This window comes from Paroedura picta, chromosome 14 (assembly GCF_049243985.1).
Source record: "Paroedura picta isolate Pp20150507F chromosome 14, Ppicta_v3.0, whole genome shotgun sequence".
In the NCBI taxonomy this organism is placed as follows: Eukaryota; Metazoa; Chordata; class Lepidosauria; order Squamata; family Gekkonidae; genus Paroedura; species Paroedura picta.
In genome coordinates, this window is record NC_135382.1 from 19328702 (window position 1) to 19347037 (window position 18336).

General features: G+C 51.9%; 2 protein-coding genes across 6 annotated transcripts; one reads left to right on the top strand and one right to left on the bottom strand.

The window, feature by feature from the left end:
• Positions 1–1178: 1178 nt before the first annotated feature.
• Positions 1179–7115, bottom strand: ZNF319 (zinc finger protein 319). Of its 2 annotated transcripts, none has more exons than XM_077309788.1 (3): positions 6847–7115; positions 5956–6057; positions 1179–5116 (listed from the first exon to the last, which is right to left on the bottom strand). In XM_077309788.1, the coding sequence occupies exon 3, from the start codon at positions 4877–4879 to the stop codon at positions 3140–3142; it is 1740 nt and encodes a 579-aa protein (XP_077165903.1). In that variant the 5' UTR covers positions 4880–5116; positions 5956–6057; positions 6847–7115; the 3' UTR covers positions 1179–3139. The 2 variants fall into 2 exon arrangements, with proteins under 2 accessions (XP_077165903.1, XP_077165904.1); XM_077309789.1 differs by lacking the exon at positions 6847–7115 and adding an exon at positions 6408–6833.
• Positions 7097–17839, top strand: USB1 (U6 snRNA biogenesis phosphodiesterase 1). Of its 4 annotated transcripts, none has more exons than XM_077309793.1 (7): positions 7097–7204; positions 11266–11420; positions 12910–13093; positions 13616–13669; positions 14310–14415; positions 15113–15196; positions 15722–17839. In XM_077309793.1, the coding sequence occupies exons 1-7, from the start codon at positions 7197–7199 to the stop codon at positions 15824–15826; spliced, it is 696 nt and encodes a 231-aa protein (XP_077165908.1). In that variant the 5' UTR covers positions 7097–7196; the 3' UTR covers positions 15827–17839. The 4 variants fall into 4 exon arrangements, with proteins under 4 accessions (XP_077165908.1, XP_077165905.1, XP_077165906.1 ...); XM_077309790.1 differs by lacking the exon at positions 7097–7204 and adding an exon at positions 8670–8946; XM_077309791.1 differs by lacking the exon at positions 7097–7204 and adding an exon at positions 8739–9085.
• The last annotated feature ends 497 nt before the right edge of the window (positions 17840–18336 follow it).

Here is an 18336-nt window from a genome sequence, read left to right on the forward strand (position 1 = left end):
CGTCACTGTATTTCTTGGTCTAAGTTTTTCTCTTAAGCTTTATGCCACCAGAACAGTCTCATGAACTGTGAAAGAAAGCATGCTTCTGAAATGTCATAGTTGTCATGGGGATCCAGAAGCCAAGATGCCCCTTTGGTAAAGCACACCAGTTTCCAACCTGCCACCGGCTTGGGTTGTGCCTTTACGGAAAGGCCATTCCAGGAGGAAGAATCTGGAGGGGGGGAGAGACACACCACCTGGTAGCAAGACATGGAGTTTAGCTGGCTCCAGAGAGCAAGCTCAGTCAAGTGAAGGTCCACGGCTGCTTCTCTAGCATGCTGCAAAACCATGCCTTGTCTGTACAGCGGCACCAGTGAGATGCACAACACTGCATAGATTATGAATTGCTGTGAACAGCTCTCTGGCCACCATCAAGACCATCGCAATCCCCCCTCTAACAACTTCTGTAGTTCTTTTACAAAGGCCTCTGCAAAGAACCTTCACCCAGAGGAAATTACCTTGCGGTATGGTTAGTGCTCCATACCAGCAATCAGCCTTTCCCAGTTTTTCTGGCTGGAAGGGTGGGGCGGGGGAGTGGGAAGGTGATATGGTAGTTTTCCGCAGTCAGTGCTCTGTGTTTGATTGTTCTCATAGACCCGACAGAGACTGTTCCTCCCTCTGGCCACATTCAGATCTAAACACTGTAAGCAAAACAGGGAGATGGGTCAGAGAGGAATATTTTGAAAATGCAGGGGGGAGGACATTAGAACAGGAAAGGAAACATTCTGTCAAGGAAATAGTTTTAGCGACGACTCCTTAGGAAGGGAGGAAAGTGCTGTATGAATTTTGAACACAAGAAAGGGCCTTGAGGGATTTAGATCCCACATTCAAAAGTAGTTGGATGGGGAACTCAGGCACAAGGCAGCCTCCGCTGCAAAACAGCCTTCTGGAGGGATATTTTGCTTTCCATTCAGCACAAAGCCTCTGGGAAAACATGCTCTGGACGCCTCATACTTCCTTCCCTGGAAAAGCAGTGTTGAAAAAGCACAGCTTCCTCTTCCCTGCCTGCTGTTCCTTGTTATTTTTGCAGCAGCAGTCAGATGGTTGACAGAACTCCAGATAGCGACATCAGACCCTGAGCCTCCCCTTCAACCTAGCACACCTGAACTTGTAAAGCTCCCAGACTTGTAAAGCATCCGGTTAAGCTACACAGACTTTTTTTTTTAATGAGTAGTAAACTGCTTTCTTTTTTAAAAAGCAATATGAAAAATAATGAAGACAAACTCCCCCAAAGTTAGTTCTACACATCTGAGGTGCCAGGAAAGATGCAACCTCCAGGCAGGCAGCGGGTCTTACGGGAAGGTAGACTGTCCAGCTCGTTCTTCTACCCGGCGGGCACCGTGGCCGTCTTCTCCTGAAGATGTGCTTCGGTCTTCTGTCCTGTCCTGTCCTGTCCGGAGCAGCTGGCTAAATAAATGTCCTGGCTGGAAAGCCTTCCTTTCTGGAGGCGCTCTGTATCCCGTGGCAAAACAGGTTCAACTCAGGTTTATGGGGCAGCCCCCCGAAGCCTCCTAGGACACCCATTGCAAGCAGTTCCCCATTTAACAGGATGGCGCAGGGGTTCTCACTCTGCAACTTGGAAAGCGCCACATTCGCAGTTGCCACTGACCCATAGAGCGATGCTGACTTCCAGCCTGGTATCGGGGTCAAGGCTTGCACCTGAAGGAGACTCGCAGTTTACCTGTTTAGAGGCAGCTGTTTCAAGGTGGGAACCACCCGCCAACCACCTCTGAGTAAGAGCCCTGCCCACTTTCCTGAAATACAGTCCAGGTGCCATTTTGGGCAGCAGTGCTCAAGAACACCCATGGGCGGCTCCCGAGCCAGTGAGTGAGAACCGCTGGCTTGGAGGTTGTGCAAGAGGGAACAAGTCCTCGAAACCCACGTGTCCCACCGGCCTCCAGAAAGAAAACACACGCGGGAGATCGGCAATGGCAACCTCGGCTCCGGTTCAACCTGACGTCGTTTGTGAAAACTGCGTTCCAAAAAGAAGGCTGGAAGATCTAGCAGTGCCCCCGGGAATTCTGCGTGCCAACCACCTGTCTCGAGGCAGCTGCTGCCAACTGACTCTCCTGAGGATGAGCTGAGCTGTGGGGAAGCACCTCTACCGGAGCAGCTGGAAGAACAGGCAGTTCATTCAGAGGCCTGCCTCACCCCAAGCGGGGCCATCTGGGGAGCAGGCTGAGCCAGGAGCATCAGCGGAAGCACTCCCACCAGGCCGGTGGCTTTGCTCTGACTTTGGATTGACCAATGAGCACGGGACGGAAAAGGACTGTGATTCTGGAGAAGCCCTTTCTCTGCCTGAGCGCCACCTGGCATTCCAGGTGAAGGTGAATGGCCTGCTGAAACGTGACCCACACCCCCGGCCTGGCCTCCAACTGAGAGTCTGTGACACAGCCTACTTCCCAGAACCACCCTATATCTAACGTGGGGGAGGGTAGTTGCCCTGGTCACATCATACTTTTAGCTCCACGGCCTCCCCTTGACCCCAACACGCAGCCCTAGAGTTTAGAGGGAATTCCAAGATCCCTGCCTGAGTGGGTGCTTGGGGAGGGGGACACATTGAGACATGACCTCCTAGGACACCCCTTCCTCAGCTGCTTCAGAAAGGAACTTGGGCTTTTCCTGGAGGCTAAAGTCTTAAGAGGAGCCAGGCCTGCCTCACCCGCTTTACTGCACCATCCCAAACATTTCCAAGCAGTGGGGCGGCTGATGTACAGAGTGCTCCTGAGTCCCACCCTTCCCTGGGCTGATGCTCAACAGAACCATGGCAAAAAAGGAGCTGGAAGGGAGAAACTCGCTTCAGGAGTGTGTATTTCAATCGGAACTGTACTGGGAATGAGCAGGCCGAGCTTGGTTCCTGGTTCTCATTCACGGAGTTAAGGACGAGACTTCTGAACGGCAAACCCTGGTAGACGGAACACGGCCTGCTTCTGCTACATAGTCCACTCCCCCCGCCCACCCCACCCCTCACTGTGTATTAGAGGGCCTTGCTTCCCGAGGACACGAAGTCTCCAGCAAGGTTCACACTCCAGCCCAGCCTTAAAGCAGGGGAGGAGGGATGGAAATTTGGCATAACCCCTCAGCCATCCGCGGCAGCTGGTCAAGGCAGGCAGGGTGCCACCGGGTAGGTGTTCTCCGCAGACGTGTGCTGCGCGCTGTGCTCCTGCAGCAGGCCCAGGTCCAGGAAGCGCTCGCCGCACCACATGCACTTATAGTGCTGCTCCCGGGTGTGGACCCCGTGGTGCTTGTTCAGGTGCTCCCGTTGCTTGAAGGCCTTCTCGCAGGCCGGGCACTTGTAGGGCTTCTCGCCGGTGTGGACCCGCCGGTGGCGCTGCAAGTCAGAGGCGTACTTGAACCGTTTCTGGCAGTCTGGGCACTTCAGGGGCCGCTCGCGGGTCGGGTCGCAACGGTGCTGCACGAATTCTGAGGAGGAGAAGAAGCGGCGCTCGCACAGGGTGCAGCGGAGGGGCTTCTCGGCACAGTGGGAGGACAGCTGGTGCTTCTGCAGGGCGGACGCCCGCTTGTAGGCTTTGCTGCACACGGCGCACTTGAACGGCCGCTCGGCGCTCTGGACGCAGCGGTGGCGCAGCAGCTCGGAGGACTGGCTGAAGCCCTTCTGGCAGGCGTTGCATTTGAAGAGGTTCTCAATGCCGTGGACGTGCTGGTGGTAGAGCAGGTGAGCCGGCTGCACAAAGCCCTTCTCGCACAAGGAGCACTTGAACGGGGGAGGCTGCGGCTCCTGCTCCGTGGAGGTGGTGGCGCCCGCCGCCTTGTGCGTGCGCCGGTGGCGCATGAGGGCGTACTGCTGCTTGAAGCTCATCTGACAGAGGTCGCACTGGAAGGGGCGCTCGGTGCTGTGCGTGCGCTCGTGCTGCCGGAGGTCCGAGGGCCGGCGGAAGGCCTTGTGGCAGGCGCTGCAGCGGAAGGGGCGCTCGCCGCTGGGGGTGCACGGGTGCTGCAGCAGCTCCGAGGACTCCTTGAAGTGCAGCTCGCAGACGTTGCAGCGGAAGAGGTGCGCCTCGCCCGAGTGGGCGTACATGTGGCGCACCAGGTGGGAGCGGTGCTTGAAGGCCTTCTCGCACACCGTGCACTTGTAGGGCCGCTCGGCGCTGTGGGTGCGCTTGTGGTGCACCAGGTGCGACGACTGGCTGAAGCTCTTGTCGCAGAGGCTGCATTTGTAGGGCTTCTCCCCGGTGTGCACCCGCTCGTGGCGCGACAGCTCCGACAGGTGCTTGAAGGGCTTCTGGCAGATGGAGCAGCTGTAGGGCTTCTCGACGGGGGTCCGGTTGAGCGCCGTGGGTTGCTGGGGCGGGGCGGGCTCCTCGGGTGCCGCCGCCACAGCCGCCTTGTAGGTCTTTTCGCAGATGGAGCACTTGACAGGAGCGCTGCCGTTGTGGACGTTGTGGTGCTGAGCCAGCGAGGTGAGGAGGGAGAAGCCCATCTTGCAGACCCCGCAGACAAACGGCTTCTGTTCCACCTGCAGACACTGGTGCTCCAGGAGGTCTGTGGCCTGGTGGAAGATCTTCATGCACTGGGTGCACTGGAAGGACCGGTCGTGTCCCCCTTGCAGACACTGGTGCTCCTGGGGGTTAGAGAGATGGGCCAAGTCATGGCCACACACCCCACATTTGGCAGAGGGCTCCCCGCCACTGGTGGGGATGGGCGGGTGGTGCTGAAGGCCGCTGGGTTCTGGCTGGAGCAGGATGCCGTAGACGGCACAACCCAGGGGGTTCTCGCCGACCGCGCTCGATGGGATGGGATGCTCTGGGAGAGCAGCTGCCCCGGCATGGTGTGGCGGTTGCTGCGGAGGGGGCGGCTGCTGCTGCCAGCTTTCTGACATGCCGGAAAAGAGAAAACGGGGTTTCCGCAATAAGGGCTTCAGCTTCTCAGCGGATAGGGGAACTTTTAAGCAGATCTGAATTCCCGGCGGTGGATTTCGAAGACGGAAGGAGGAGGCTCACAGCACCAGCCTCCTGAGCACAGCAACTCCCAGATGCGTTGGGTTTCAGAGACAGACAGACCCAAACAGGCAGAACATCCTGTGCATCCTTTCTAGAAAGCACTTCAAAGATGGCTCCTGTAAGAAGAGGGCATCTTAGGTTAGGGCCCACCGACTGACAGGCAATTTTTGGATATAGTTCAGGAGTCCAAATGTGGATCAAGCCCTGACAGCTACAGATCAGCCCCTTTCCCTTCCAAGCCATGAACAGAGGTAGGGTGTGGAGGCATTAGGGATCTTGCCATTTGTTACCGGCCTGACACACCAAGCAGGCCACACCCTGGGCTTGATCTTTGAGGCAGGGCTGGGGGTGGACAGCCTGCAATGCGGTGCCACAGTCAGACCACTATAAAGGCCCGGGTAGAGCTGAAAGCAGGAATCCACAATGCTCTACCGCATAAGGACAAACTCACAGAAAGCATGCCAGAAATAATACTCCAATATCACTAAGGGCCAGGGGGAATAAAACTGTTGATGAGTTGCTTGCAGAGATGGTAGAATTAGGGTTAGTAGGATAGGAACATATCCCAAAATCTAGCTCCACCATGGAGCGGCCTCCTTTCCAGCAGCCAGCCACCTCTCTTCTAAAATGGAGGCACTGAGAACAGAGTTTGGCTGCTGATTGTAATGCAAGGTCGGATTGTTACAGAACTGGGCAGTTTTCAGAGATTTAGACATAAAACATGCTCCATAGATCATGCTTGGAAAGAAACTGGTAGCCAGATTAAGTACTTGTCAGACAAGACCACATGACTGCCCTGAGCCAGTCTTGAAAGGGCGGTCTTGAAATTTAATAATAATTAATGGACCCCAATTAAAACATAGGCCACTGTATTATGAACCAGCTGAAGTTTCTGAAAACTTTTCCTAGGTCACCCCATGCATATCCCAGTGCTATAATCTAATTTAGACCTTACCAGAATATGAATAACAGAAGTTAGATTTTTTTTTCTTAGGAAATCTCACAGGTGAAGCACCGTCCAGTGTTGGTAAGGGAAGACCCAGTTGAGGATCGGCCTCTGAAAGGGAAGGTGAATAGGTTTATTATATCAGGAGAAAGTGGGGTGGGGTAGAGTAAGGGAATTATGCATGCAACCTTCAGATCTTAACCACTACACCAAGCTGGCAGGGTCCCATGGGGATCACGAGTTGAGGCACCCTACCCTAGTTTTATCTTGGCAGTCCATCCCCTTGGGGCAAGAGACATTATCCCAATTATCTGTCCGAAGCCTCATCTAGCAGGGTGCTCAATTTTTTTTTGGGGGGGGGGGGTCATGCTCAATTTTTTTTTGGGGGGGGGTCACCACCCCAGGCTCCCTGCTCAGCGACCACCTCTCAGGAAATATAAGAGCCCCTTCACAATTACTACCAGCAAGCCGAGCCATGCCAAGCCAAGCTGGGGGTCTGGGTCTTTTCTCAGGCCTCCTCCTCTGTGCGTCTCCAGCCCAGGAGGAGGTGCCTTCAGTCGCTCGCCTCGCCCTGTTTGGCTGGCAGAAGATGCCGGCCTTGCCCCCGGGCTATCCCCCATCCCCGAGGTGGGGTGAGGCTAGGTGGGCCAAGGGCCGCTTTCAGACGACCCCCCCCCTCCAAAGCAGGTGCCAGCAGGGTTCCCCCTTTCGGGTTCCCACAGCAGGGGCGAGCAAGAGTTGCGTGTCGGGGCAGCAGTCGGCCCGGCTTCCCTCGCAGCAGGGGCGAGACGCTGCCGGGGGAAAGAGCCCCAAGACCTCCCGACGAGGCCGGGGAGAGGCCGGGCGGCCGAGCGGGGCCTGGGAGGGGAGTGGGGCAAGACCGGCCTCCGCCTGACTCACCTTAAAGGCTCGGAAGAGAGGCGCGGCCTAGTCGCCCAGCTCGATCCTCGGTCTCGCGTGACTCGCTGCTGCGGCGGAGGGAGGGCAAAACGAGGAGCCGGCCGGAGAGGAGAGGCGCTGGAAGGGGCGGCGCCCGGTCGGCAGGGAAGGATCGGCGGGGATCGGGGCCGCCCTCTGCCGGACCGCGGGGAGAACTGCGTGCCGGACGCGAGGGGGAACCGCGCGGGGGCGGGGCGAGCGGGGCGAGGTGGCGGAGGGGCGGGAGCGGCCGCGAAACAGGCGAACGGCCTCGGCCGCGCGCCCTGCACGGGATCGGGCCGAGACGAGAAAACCTCCTCCGAAAGAGCTTTATGCCCAGGTTGGAGAATGCACGTTCAGTGTGCTTTTGCGACTGGATTTCCCTGCGTGGATCCGCTCCTCGCCAAGTGCACTATCCAGCAGCCTGCAAAATGGGGAAACTGGAGGGCGGCATCTTGGGTGTAAATCTAACGGAGGGTGCTGACGGACCGGCAGATCTTTGAGGCGGAAGGCTGTGTGTGTGTGTGCAAATGCACGTTTTGTGCTAGGCCGTAATCAACGTTCCTTTCTTTTATAATGCGCTTTGGCTTTCAGTCTCAAGCCTTTTCTCATCACATGGGGGAATCTTGAAAGTTTATTCATTTTAATAATTTGATGTTGAGTTGCCGAAAGATAGGATGCCAGTGACCTGGTAGTATATGGGTCCACATCCGGTAATAGACAAGACAGATCTTGATTTACAGTTATAAGTACGTTCTTCTACCAGCAATTCCAACCAAAGGGGAGTCACTAAACTCCTGTAGGAGCCAACATCTTTAATATGCAGAACAAGCAGAGAAAGACTGACCAGAAGGAAAACTTCAGTCTTGCCTCTGACCCCATTGCCACTGGAACCAATTCAAAATCTGAGTGAGGGGTGCATAACTACCTTGGGAGATTTCACAAGTGACCAGAGTCCACCTTCCAAAGCTTCATAACCTGATTCATAAAATTCTTACAGAAGTCATGGGATGGGGGGTCACTGGGATTTGGTTCAGCAGGGCTTCTGATTGGTCATTGGAGATATGATTGGCTGTGCAGATTTGTTTCCCACCACCACCACCACTAAAAAACTGCCTTGGCAAGAATGGCTACTACAGCTCCATCCTATCACCACAACCACCACCCTGTGAGGTAGGCCAAACATGCAAAGGACTGGCCCCAAGTCACCCAGCGAGCTCCTTTCCACAGCAGATATTCCAACCTGGATCGCTAAACCATTTGGCACCCCCCTAAGGAATAAAGCACCGCAACCATCTGGGATCAAAACAGGATTTGGAAGACCGCCTTAAATGCCACAGGACAACATTTTAGCCTTTAAAAAACTCCAAACCCTCTTAAAACACCCGTTTGCCTTCAGAAGCCAGTGAGGACAAGAGGATGAGTTCTTTTTCTTGCTGAACTTTACATTTCCCCTTTTTCTTTCTACTCCTTTTTACGTAATTTAAAACGTGTAATAATTTTTTTAACTCTAAGGTATTTGAATGCATGTTAATGGGTGTGGACAGTGTAAGACGAATGAACTGCATTTTATAAGACTTTTGCATACCTGTTCCTTCTATTGCTTTTTTCCTTTTTCTTTTTAAACTTTACTCTTTTTGTTATTTCTACTCCTTGTTATGTAATTTAAAACGTTTAATAAAAATTAAAATCCGAAAGAGGAAAGGCGTCCGCTGGGGGTGTAAATAGACATGTAAACCAGCCCATAAGGGGCGGCAGGAAGCTCTCCCCGGTTCCCTCCGCGATGCTTTTGTAAAAAGGCCGAGAGCTCCACGGGAAGAGGCGATTGGAGCGGCGGGAGGAGGCTGGCTGGCTGGCTGGCGCCGCCTCCGGCCCTGCCCTCCGTGCGCGCTTCCTCCGCGGCGTCTTCGGCAGGGCGCTCCACGCGGGCGCGCAGAAGGGCGGAGAGGCCATGAGCGGGGCCATGCTGGTGGGCTACAGCAGCAGCAGCAGCTCGTCGGGCTCCGGCGACGAAAGTGGCTCCTCGGCGGCCCCGGAGGTCGCCACCCAGGCAGGGAACCCGGCCTCCCTTCCCGTCGCTAGGTGGGCTTCCTGGCAGAGGCTGACTGGCCGCTGGGCTGAGGATGCCAGTCCCCAGGTGGGCCCTGGGGATCCCCCGGAATTCCAGCTCATCTCCAGGCGACGGAGATCAGATCCCTGGAGAAAACGGCTGCTTGGGAGGGTGGGTGCCATAGGCGTATACTCCATTGATTGAGGTCCCTCCCCACCCGAAATCCCAGCCACCACTCGCTCCACCCCCAAAAGTTTCCAGGCATTTCTCAAATCAGAGATGGCAGTCCTGGGGGGGGGGAGCAAGGGGGAAGCAGAGGAAGTTTCACCTAAAGGGAGAGGGACCCAGAGGCCAGGAGGAGGTGGCAGTGGAAGTGGCCTTCAAGTCACAGGCGACTTAGGGGCAATCCCCTGGGGATTTTGAGACAAGAGAGTGTCAGAGGTGGTTTGCCATTGCCTGCCTCATTGTAGCAGCCCTGAACTTTTCTGGTGGTGGCACCCAGACATCTCCTGCGATTACAGCTGATCTCCGGCCCACAGATCCATTCCTCTAGAGAAGTATGGCTGCTCTGGAAGCTGGACTCAATGGTAGTATACCCCATTGAGGTACTTCCCCTGCCCCCACAAGCTCCATCCCCCAAATCTCCAGCAATTTCCCTGAGCTGGCAATCCTACTTGGTAGTCCTGCCTCAAAGTATTCTTCAGGTTAACTTCTGAGATCTGATGAGATTTGGGCTGTCCAGGCCAGAGGTTCTCCCCTCCCACCCCCATGAAACAAGAGCCCCTCTCTGGTGCTATGTTGATCAAAATAGCCTCCCCCCCCCAAAACACCCACGCACACACACACCCCTCCATAGCTCTTGCGGCTTTCAGATTTAAACACCTGAAAAAGAAAGGCCCAAATAACCTGTGTGCCCTTTTAAAAGTTTGTCATGATTTTGCAATTGAGGCAGAAGCTTTTGTAAGCTAGAGCCTCCTTTATGCAAATACTTTGAATACTTCCTCTGAAACTCATTAATTCCCCACCTTTTTTCCCCATTGCAAAGGGCGCTCAGCCTGTAACTGCCTGCAGAAAGGGAGAATGTGTGCTCTCTTGCCATCTCCCCCAAACCTTCCTCTCCTGAATATCATGGGGTGACAAAGGTAACCCCCACACACAGATAAACACACACCAAGTTTGCCACCAGATGAGCAGCTTCACCAATAAAATTTCCATGGAGCACCCAGGAACCCCCCAAGCCTTAACAGAGATATCAGCTTCTTATCTCACTTAACATACTCAGTCATTCAGTTCTCAGTTCAACCCAGAAATTAAACTGTGTTGTCTTAAAGATGCCACTGGACGCAAACTTAGTTCTCACGTCTGTTGTTACTTCCTTTATTATCTGTATATATGCCAATGTGCCGCTATTTACACGTCTCACCAAATGTGTTCTTCCAATCTTAGCTGTATTTCTGGCTTTTTGACTCTAATTAGCTCATCCTAGCAACCAAACCCTCTGCCCACTTACATGCAATATTAGGGAAATCTATACATGCTGAGTTTCTTAGCTTCACTGTATCTGATGACGTGTGCTTGCACACAAAGGGTAAAACGCCTTGAATAAAACTTTGTTGGTTTTAAAAGTGCCACTGAACTCAAACTTTGTGGAGTAGCCATGAGGGACAGCTGGTGAGAGGTGTTTTCCAGGGTGAGCCCCCAAATTGTTGATCCATTTTTTTCAATGCCAAGGTGCCATCCTGATTAGGAACGGTGCTGCCAGAGCAAACTAGACCTGCAACAAAGTCCGCTAACCCCAAACTTGAGAAATTGCTTTCAATTCCCAGCCCTGCCTCTCTCAAATTTCACTCCTTCTGTCCCTTGAGCTCCTGGTTTTTGCACTACCTACATACATCATGGCTCTAGTAGAGATATTTTCCCTGCCAGTTCTTGTCTTGGCCTCCGGTGGTACCTTTTCCTCCTGCTGCCTGAGTTGGCGGAGTAACACAGTGATAGTGTCTTGAGAGTCTCATGTGGCTCTTTGACATGCCACCTATGGCTGTTCTGAGTACCATTGCCCAGTATGGTCCGTGATCCATAGTTCAGGGGAGAAGTCAAGGCCCTTGCTTTTTGGGGCTTCTGGCTGGTTCCCAACTTGAAATAGCCACCAGGTATGTTGTGTGTCTAAAATGCAAACCAGGGATGGAACTCGGGATATTTTGGTTGATGGTAACTGCGAATGTGGCTCTCTGTGAGGACCACTGAACTAGCAAATGAAAAAGGCATCCGAGGTTCAAAAGAGAAAGAAAACTGTGGTGGGTGCTTTGGGAAGGCTAAAAATGCTATTTCGGTTCTGTTTCCCTGTCTTGCAGTATTGCTCGCCTTCCCGTACCAGACAGTGTGCTAAATATGTTCCGAGACCAGGAAGAGAAGGAGACGGTCGTGGATGACCGCAGCAAGCACGGAGGCCGCGTGCGGACTTTTGCGCATGAGCGTGGCAACTGGGCAACCTACATCTATGTGCCTTGTAAGTCCCTTCAGTCCTGCCCGGTCCGTGTACCACAGTGAGAGGAAGTAAGGTTTCCAGCTTCCAGATGGCGCTGGGGATCGCCCAGAATTACAACTCATCTCCACACTACATATATACATTTCCTGAGAGGAGGCAGGAGGATGGCTCTATGGTCTCATATTCCTCCCCGAACTCTACCAGCCCCAAGCACTGCCCCCAAATCTCCTGGGGTTTTCCAGGCCAGAGTTGGCAACCTATCAAAGGAGGGTAAGGGGCTTCTGCCATCCCAGATTTTGAAAATTGCTCTCTTTGCTGTCCTTCTGGAGGTTGCTTTTCCTGATCTCCAGCTCTAAAAGGGGCAAGAGACACGCAGAGGGGGTTTGCCATTGCCTTCCTCTGGATAGCAACCCTGCACTTCCCTGGTGGTCGTCTCCCATCCGAATACTAAGCAGGATTGGGCCGGCTTAGCTTCCAAGCCCTGGCAAACTTGGGTTTAACTGGGGTACGCAGGGTGCTGGGCATAGTTCTAACTACTCCATAATCCACTTGAGCGATAGATACCTGGAGCCACTTGTTAAAATTTTCTTGTAACTCACAGGACATATTTAACAGCAATATTCTCACTCTTTTCCAGGGTGTTCTGTGCTAACAAAACAGCAAAAGGAATCAAATTATACCGTTGGAATATATATTCTACTTCAGTGGTGGGAAGGCATCCAGAGATCTGATTCGAACTCTATACTGGCAGATGGTCTAGGTTTTCTACCATGTGGCTGCCGGTTGCCTGTTATAGCTACGCATGTGGTGCATGCTTTGTCTACCATTCATTTAATTTACATTATGTATAATGTACTTTTCTCACTGAGACTCCAGTTGGATGACACAGTGTCAGTCCGTGCAAGTCAGGAGCCCTTCTGGACAAAGCCCCCGCCTAATCTTGCCTACTTGGTGACACCAGGGAAGGTATCAGCAGCTAGCATGTTGTGAGAGCCAGCCTGGTGTAGTGGTTAGGAGCACGGACTTCTCATCTGGCGAGCTGCGTTTGATTCCCCATTCCCCCACATGCAGCCAGCTGGGTGACCTTGGGCTTGCCACGGCACTGATAAAACTGTTCTGACCAAGCAGTGATATCAGAGCTCTTAGCCTCACCCACGTCCCAGGGTGTCTGTTGTGGGGAGAGGAAAGGGAAGGTGAATGTAAGCCACTTTGAGACTCCTTCAGGTTGAGAAAAGCGGCATATAAGAACCAATTCTTCTTGTAGAACTGTTCCCATAGAGCAGTTCTCTCAGCTCTACTGACTTCACAGAGAGTCTTTTGTGGGGAGAGGAAGGGAAAGGGGTTTGTAAGCTGCTTTGGGATTCCTTTGGGGAGTGAGAAGCGGGACGTAAAAAACTAGCTCTTCTTCATGTTGAGGGTCCCTGTTCTAAAGTGTATCATGGCTTAGCCAAGAACCCAGATCTCCAATCCTCTACCTGTGGGCTGTTTTTCTGTCCACCTTGCCTTGCAGATGAAGCCCAGGAGGACTTCTTGGATCTGCTGCAGCTGCTTCTTGCACATGCACACACGTATGTGGCGTCGCTGACAGCGGCAGCTGAATTCCACATCAGTCTCTCGCAGAGTGTGGTTCTGCGCCATCACTGGATCAACCCTTTTGTGCAGTCCCTCAAGGAACACCTGTCCTCCTTCCAGAGGTAGGTGATCGTTGGTATTCTTTGCCTGCCATATCCTGCAGCATGCTTTCCTCACCTGGCCCCAATCCTATAGCTGCTCTTGAGGAGTACTTCCTCTGCAAGGACACAGAGCAAGGCACTTTCCTGCCTGTGCTAAAAGGAGGCTATACTAGTCCCCAAATTTCAGTGTGGAGCAAATGGTTTAAAATTCCCCACCATTTATAAAGTGCCATGATCAGAGGCAGTATAGCTCTGAATTCTAGCTGCTGGGGATGAGCGGCAGACGGAGGCTTTGGCCTCTGTGCTGTGCTTGTACAGCTCCCAGGGGCAGTGCACTGGCCACTCTGGGACTAGGTAGGTAGACCTAGGTAGATTTTGGCCTGATCCAGCAGGGCTGCTCTTGTAGGAAGAAACTGAGAAGATCAGAGAGATGCCCTTCTAGCCCTTGGAAGCATCTTCAAACTCCCAGCAGTCACTGTATGCACACCTTCAGATGCACAGCGTAACGGTTAGAATATTAGTGTCACTTCTCCCATGTTTCAGGTTTGTCTGCAGAGCAGACCAGGTGAAGATTTACACCAATGATACTAAAACCAGGTGAGTGCGTCTCTCTCGGGATATCCGGAGTATTTTTGTCAAGCGTATGGCTGGTAGAAGGCAAGAATACTGTGGGGGAACGTGGAGTTGGGAGGTTTGCAGAACCCCTTTCAGGGCTGGTGCTGTCCCAAACAACTTAGTATCATGAGAGATCCATCCCAATTTACCCAACCAGGCCTTTGTTAGAATCATAGAGTTGGAAGGAGCCACACAGGCCATCTAGTCCAACCCCCCTGCTCAATGCAGGATCAGCCCAGAACAGGTTAGCCTTCTTGCATTGAATGAATTCCTCGATGGCAAAGGTCTTAGTGTGAACTAAATGAGGTCTGGTTTTTATTCAATGTTCTGTTCATGTTTTATGATGCATCTGTTGTAGTTCCTTTTGTAGAAGACCTTTGTCAAAACATTTTTGACATTTTTGAGACAGTTTTGTAACAAATGTTCTTTTGGGCACCATTTTGAGGTTCACTGTGCACCTGAGTGCTTGCCCCTTCTATTTTAGTGACTTGGGAAGTCTTTGGTTGCCTACCAACTCATGCTGAACTGTTCAACTCCTGTGGGGTGCCCCTAGGGATGGGGGAGGAGGCATTCTTGGCCACAGATGTTAACCTTAAAGTTCTCTCCCCATCTCCTCCTGCAGGACATTTGTTGGCTTGGAGATCTCTGCTGGACATGCCCAGTTCTTAGAACTGGTTTCTGAAGTGGACAGAGTGATGGAGGAGTTCAATCTATCTCCCTTCTACAAGGTGAATATTGTTGCTTTCTTCAGGCAGATGGTGGGAAGGGGAATTGAGCCTGCAACGGCCTTTGGTGAGGAAGGCTTCTCGGTCTCTTCTGATTTCTGAGATGATTAATGTTTGTTCCCCAGTGGATGAAATGACACATTATGCATTTAAGCCCCATCCACACAGAGTATAACCCCAAAGGCAGCACAGAATTCTGACTGTCCTTCTGAACTGTCAAAGCTTTAATAGTTCTCCAGGGGAAGAGGCTTGCAGTGAAAGAGATAGGCTGGCATTTTCCAGTGTCCCTGTCCAGGCTGTGTGTGTGTGTATTTGTCTCTAGCACAGGGATTCCCAGCCAAGGGTCCATGGACCCCTGAGGGTCTGTGGGAGATTTGGAGATCTTCATATTTATATACCACCCTCCTCTGCTTCTCAGGGTGGTTCAGGTAGAACGTGTGCGAGCAGAGGAACAGTTATAACAGGAAGGGCTCTGATCTCATGAGATAGAGTGCTAGATCAAGGCTAGCTTTACCATTCAGGGTGAGGACAATGAATGAATGAATGAATGAATGAATGAATGAATGAATGAATGAATGAATGAATGAATGAATGAATGAATGAATGAATGAATGAATGAATGAATGAGATCAGATATTCTGGGATGGATGATGGAGGTGTCACATCGCTGATTCTCGGCCTCTGGTCCTCCACTGTGTAGAACCCCTCATTCCACCTCAGCCTGGCGTGGTGTGTTGGAAACTTGTCTGAAAAACTCGAAGGCCCGTGTCTCCAGGAGCTGCAGGTAACTGGTCCTATTGTCTTTAGTTGGCAGTCCTGAAACATCACAGGAATTTTAGGGGACCACTTGTCCAGGGAGTGAGGGTGCTAAAAAGGAGGCATTGTGCTCTGTGCCCTGCTTCAGAGCATCTGTTGAGGTTTCTAGCCATCCATTGGGCATCCACGGGGCAGCGGCTGGCACAGCCGGAACTCAGCAGCAAGTTGAAAGGACCGCATGCCCCAGTCTGACCAGCTCTGCTGTGAACCCTGATCACTTCAAAAGGATGGAAAGTGATCTCAGAGTGCAGGAATGCATAGGAGAAGGCTGTTTCTGAGGCATATAGAACCTGGTCCCTGCAGAACTTTTAAAAGTCAAAACCTTGAATTGGATCTGGATGCTAATTGGCGGCCAGTATAGATTGGACAAAATTGGGATCCTCATACCCCATGCACCTTTTCCATACAGTGGCCTGTCCATACAGTGGCCTCCTTCCCCTGAACACATCCTGGCCAGCCGTCTGCCTGAATTGACACTTCTTCCTTTTCCCAGGAGATCGTGGATGGGTTTGAGGATTCTTCCAACCTTCTGCGAATCCATGCGGCCGATGTCCGCTGCAAGTCCGGCAAGAAAGTCTTCTCTTTCCCTCTGCGATAGGGGCACATGGGAGCTGTGCACCACACACTTGTGCTTGGGATGTGAACACTGGTCAGAAGTCACTGTAGATTCACGTGACATTTGCACCTCATGCCAAAACTGCCTTTCAGTTCATTTGTGGGGCATTGCTTTGCCTTTGTGGGTACTGCAGATGGTGGTGGTGACCCAAGACCAACACTACTGAAATCACTATGTGGAGCCGAAATCCGTGGGAAAAGGCATTCAGTTGAGAAAGCCACAAGTTGAAAAAGATGCTGCACAAACATGGAAAGCCAGAGGTGGAATCCTGTAAACTTTCAGGACTTTGTTTAGGTCCCCCAGGATCCAGAGGAATATGGACCCCCTTGGTACAAAAAGTTGGACCTTTTGCTTCACTTTAAAGGCTGACACAAGAAACTTTCAGCCCAAACGTGCCTGAAGCAAGAGCCCCTAGCTTACCCAGAAAGCAATATAGGTATTGATTTTTTAAACTGGCAATCGCAAAAGCAGGAAGTGGGTACAAAAGGGGTGGGGGGAGGATTGGGGACTTTTAAGCACAAGAATTGTCATTCTCCCAGATAGCCACAAGTGGTCGGTGTTGGCCTTCTTTTTGCTGTGCTGGGGAAACCAAATTAGCTTCCTTTTATGTACAGCTGTTTACAGGGCATGACATGAAGAAGTGTAACCATACGCTCTCCATGGCCTCCCAGTAGAGATGTTTAAAACGGAATCTTTCAGATTTTCATAAGGCTCAGTTTCCTGACTTGGGGGAGGTGGATGGAGAGCCCTGATAGAACATCCAAAAGCATAACAGTATAGTTGGGGCCAGAGGAAAAACGCAGAGCCATTAACATGTATGGAACTGGGCAGGAAAATCCTTCTTTCCTGTTACTCTTTGCTCACAGGGGAGACATTCTAAAGAACAGCTGCATCCGTGTGAGTTTGCAACATTTTAAGGCAGTTTTGTTCTTTTCTAGTCCTCCGTCCTTTTCTCAGACTTCTTTTAATCCAAAGTTGGTTTATTTTACTGTGCAGAAGGGACACACAAGGCTGGTTCTGTATACTTGCTTTGCAGGGCAGATTTGCTTTATTCCAAAGTTACCCTTTGTACGCAACTTTTGTCCAGAATGCCTCGCTTAATGCAGAATGAGAAGCAGAAGAACCCACTTAAAACCCCAAAGCAGAGTGCAGCCTCTGTAAATAGGACATGGCTTTTCCCTGTAATTACAGTCCCCCCTCCTTTTTTAACTTGTGCCAAATGCCTGCAGTATGTCTCCCATTCACAGTCTTGTAGCATCATCATTACTCCAAAACCAGCCAAAAGTGGGCCAAACATCTAGGCCTAATCTGGGGTAACAGGCTGTAGTTTGACCAAACTTACGGGGGGGGGGGGGCGTATTTTGGAAAGGTTTCAGGGACCACAGCTGAGATTTCTCTAGGGCCAGAGATGACTTGGTAGCAATTGGGTACTTTAGAAACTCACAGGGAGAACTTCATTTGTGCGGTATTGATTCACTTGTAGTTAATGAGGAGGAGACCCTTGTCCACTGCAGGTGGTGGAACTTGCGGTTGGGTGTGGGGTATTTCTGCTCACAATGGATTAGCCTGCAGAAAGTGGGCCTTGCAGGCAGGGATCCCTAGGATGCGAGCCCCACCATATGTTAGCCAGGAGCACTCTGTACATGGGTAGAGTCTCTCACTCGCAGGAGTGCCTGGGAACTCTCAAGCTGGTTACCAATTTTGGGTGCAGCCCTGAATGCTGTTGTTTCTGCAAAGACTTTTGTGCCCAGATTCAGAGATGAAATATTAATGCTGACCCGAGAGCTGTCATCTCTGCTTGCCAGGACTTTGAGTCACGTGTTGCCTCCTGGACGCGGAATAGAGCAGCAGCTGCCGAATGCTGGTTTCCAGTTGGCTTCCAGAGCGCAGGAATAGGTGGGGTGGCAATATTGCCTGCAGAGAGACCTGAGTTGGTTTTAATTTTGTATGTTTTAATGTTAAGCTTGTTCCAAATAAATAATGCTATTTCCGTAACCCCTCCAAATGTTGCGCTGCATTTGCTGGTGAAAACTTTGGCATAGTCCTGTATGAAAACAGCAAAGATCCCGGAGGACCCCTTTAAATACGCACATGAACACACAAAGTTGCCTTATACTGAATTAAATCATAGGTTCATCATCTGTCTACTCAGGCTGGCAATGGCTCTCCAGGATCTCAAGCAGAGGTCTTTCAGGCAGTTTGGTGTAGTGGTTAGGAGTGTGGACTTCTAATCTGGCGAGCCGGGTTCGATTCTGCGCTTCCAGCTGGGTGACCTTGGACTTGCCGCAGCAGTGAGAAAGCTGTTCTGACCGAGCAGGAATATCAGGGCTCTCTCAGCCTTACCTCCCTCTCAGGGTGTCTGTTGTGGAGAGAGGAAAGGGAAGGCAAATGTAAGCCGCTTTGAGACTCCTTCGGGTAGAGAAAAGCGGCATATAAGAATCAACTTTTCTTCAGTAATATCAGGGCTCTCTCAGCCTCACTCACCTCACAAG

Bases quoted from the DNA above. Each gene is read 5' to 3' on its own strand.
- ZNF319 (XM_077309788.1), bottom strand. From the start codon at position 4,879: ATGTCAGAAAGCTGGCAGCAGCAGCCGCCCCCTCCGCAGCAACCGCCA.
- USB1 (XM_077309790.1), top strand. From the start codon at position 8,816: ATGAGCGGGGCCATGCTGGTGGGCTACAGCAGCAGCAGCAGCTCGTCG. The intron at 8,947-11,265 runs GTGGGCTTCCTG...CCTGTCTTGCAG, and splicing joins GCCTCCCTTCCCGTCGCTAG to TATTGCTCGCCTTCCCGTAC. The intron at 14,416-15,112 runs GTGAATATTGTT...TCCACTGTGTAG, and splicing joins ATCTATCTCCCTTCTACAAG to AACCCCTCATTCCACCTCAG.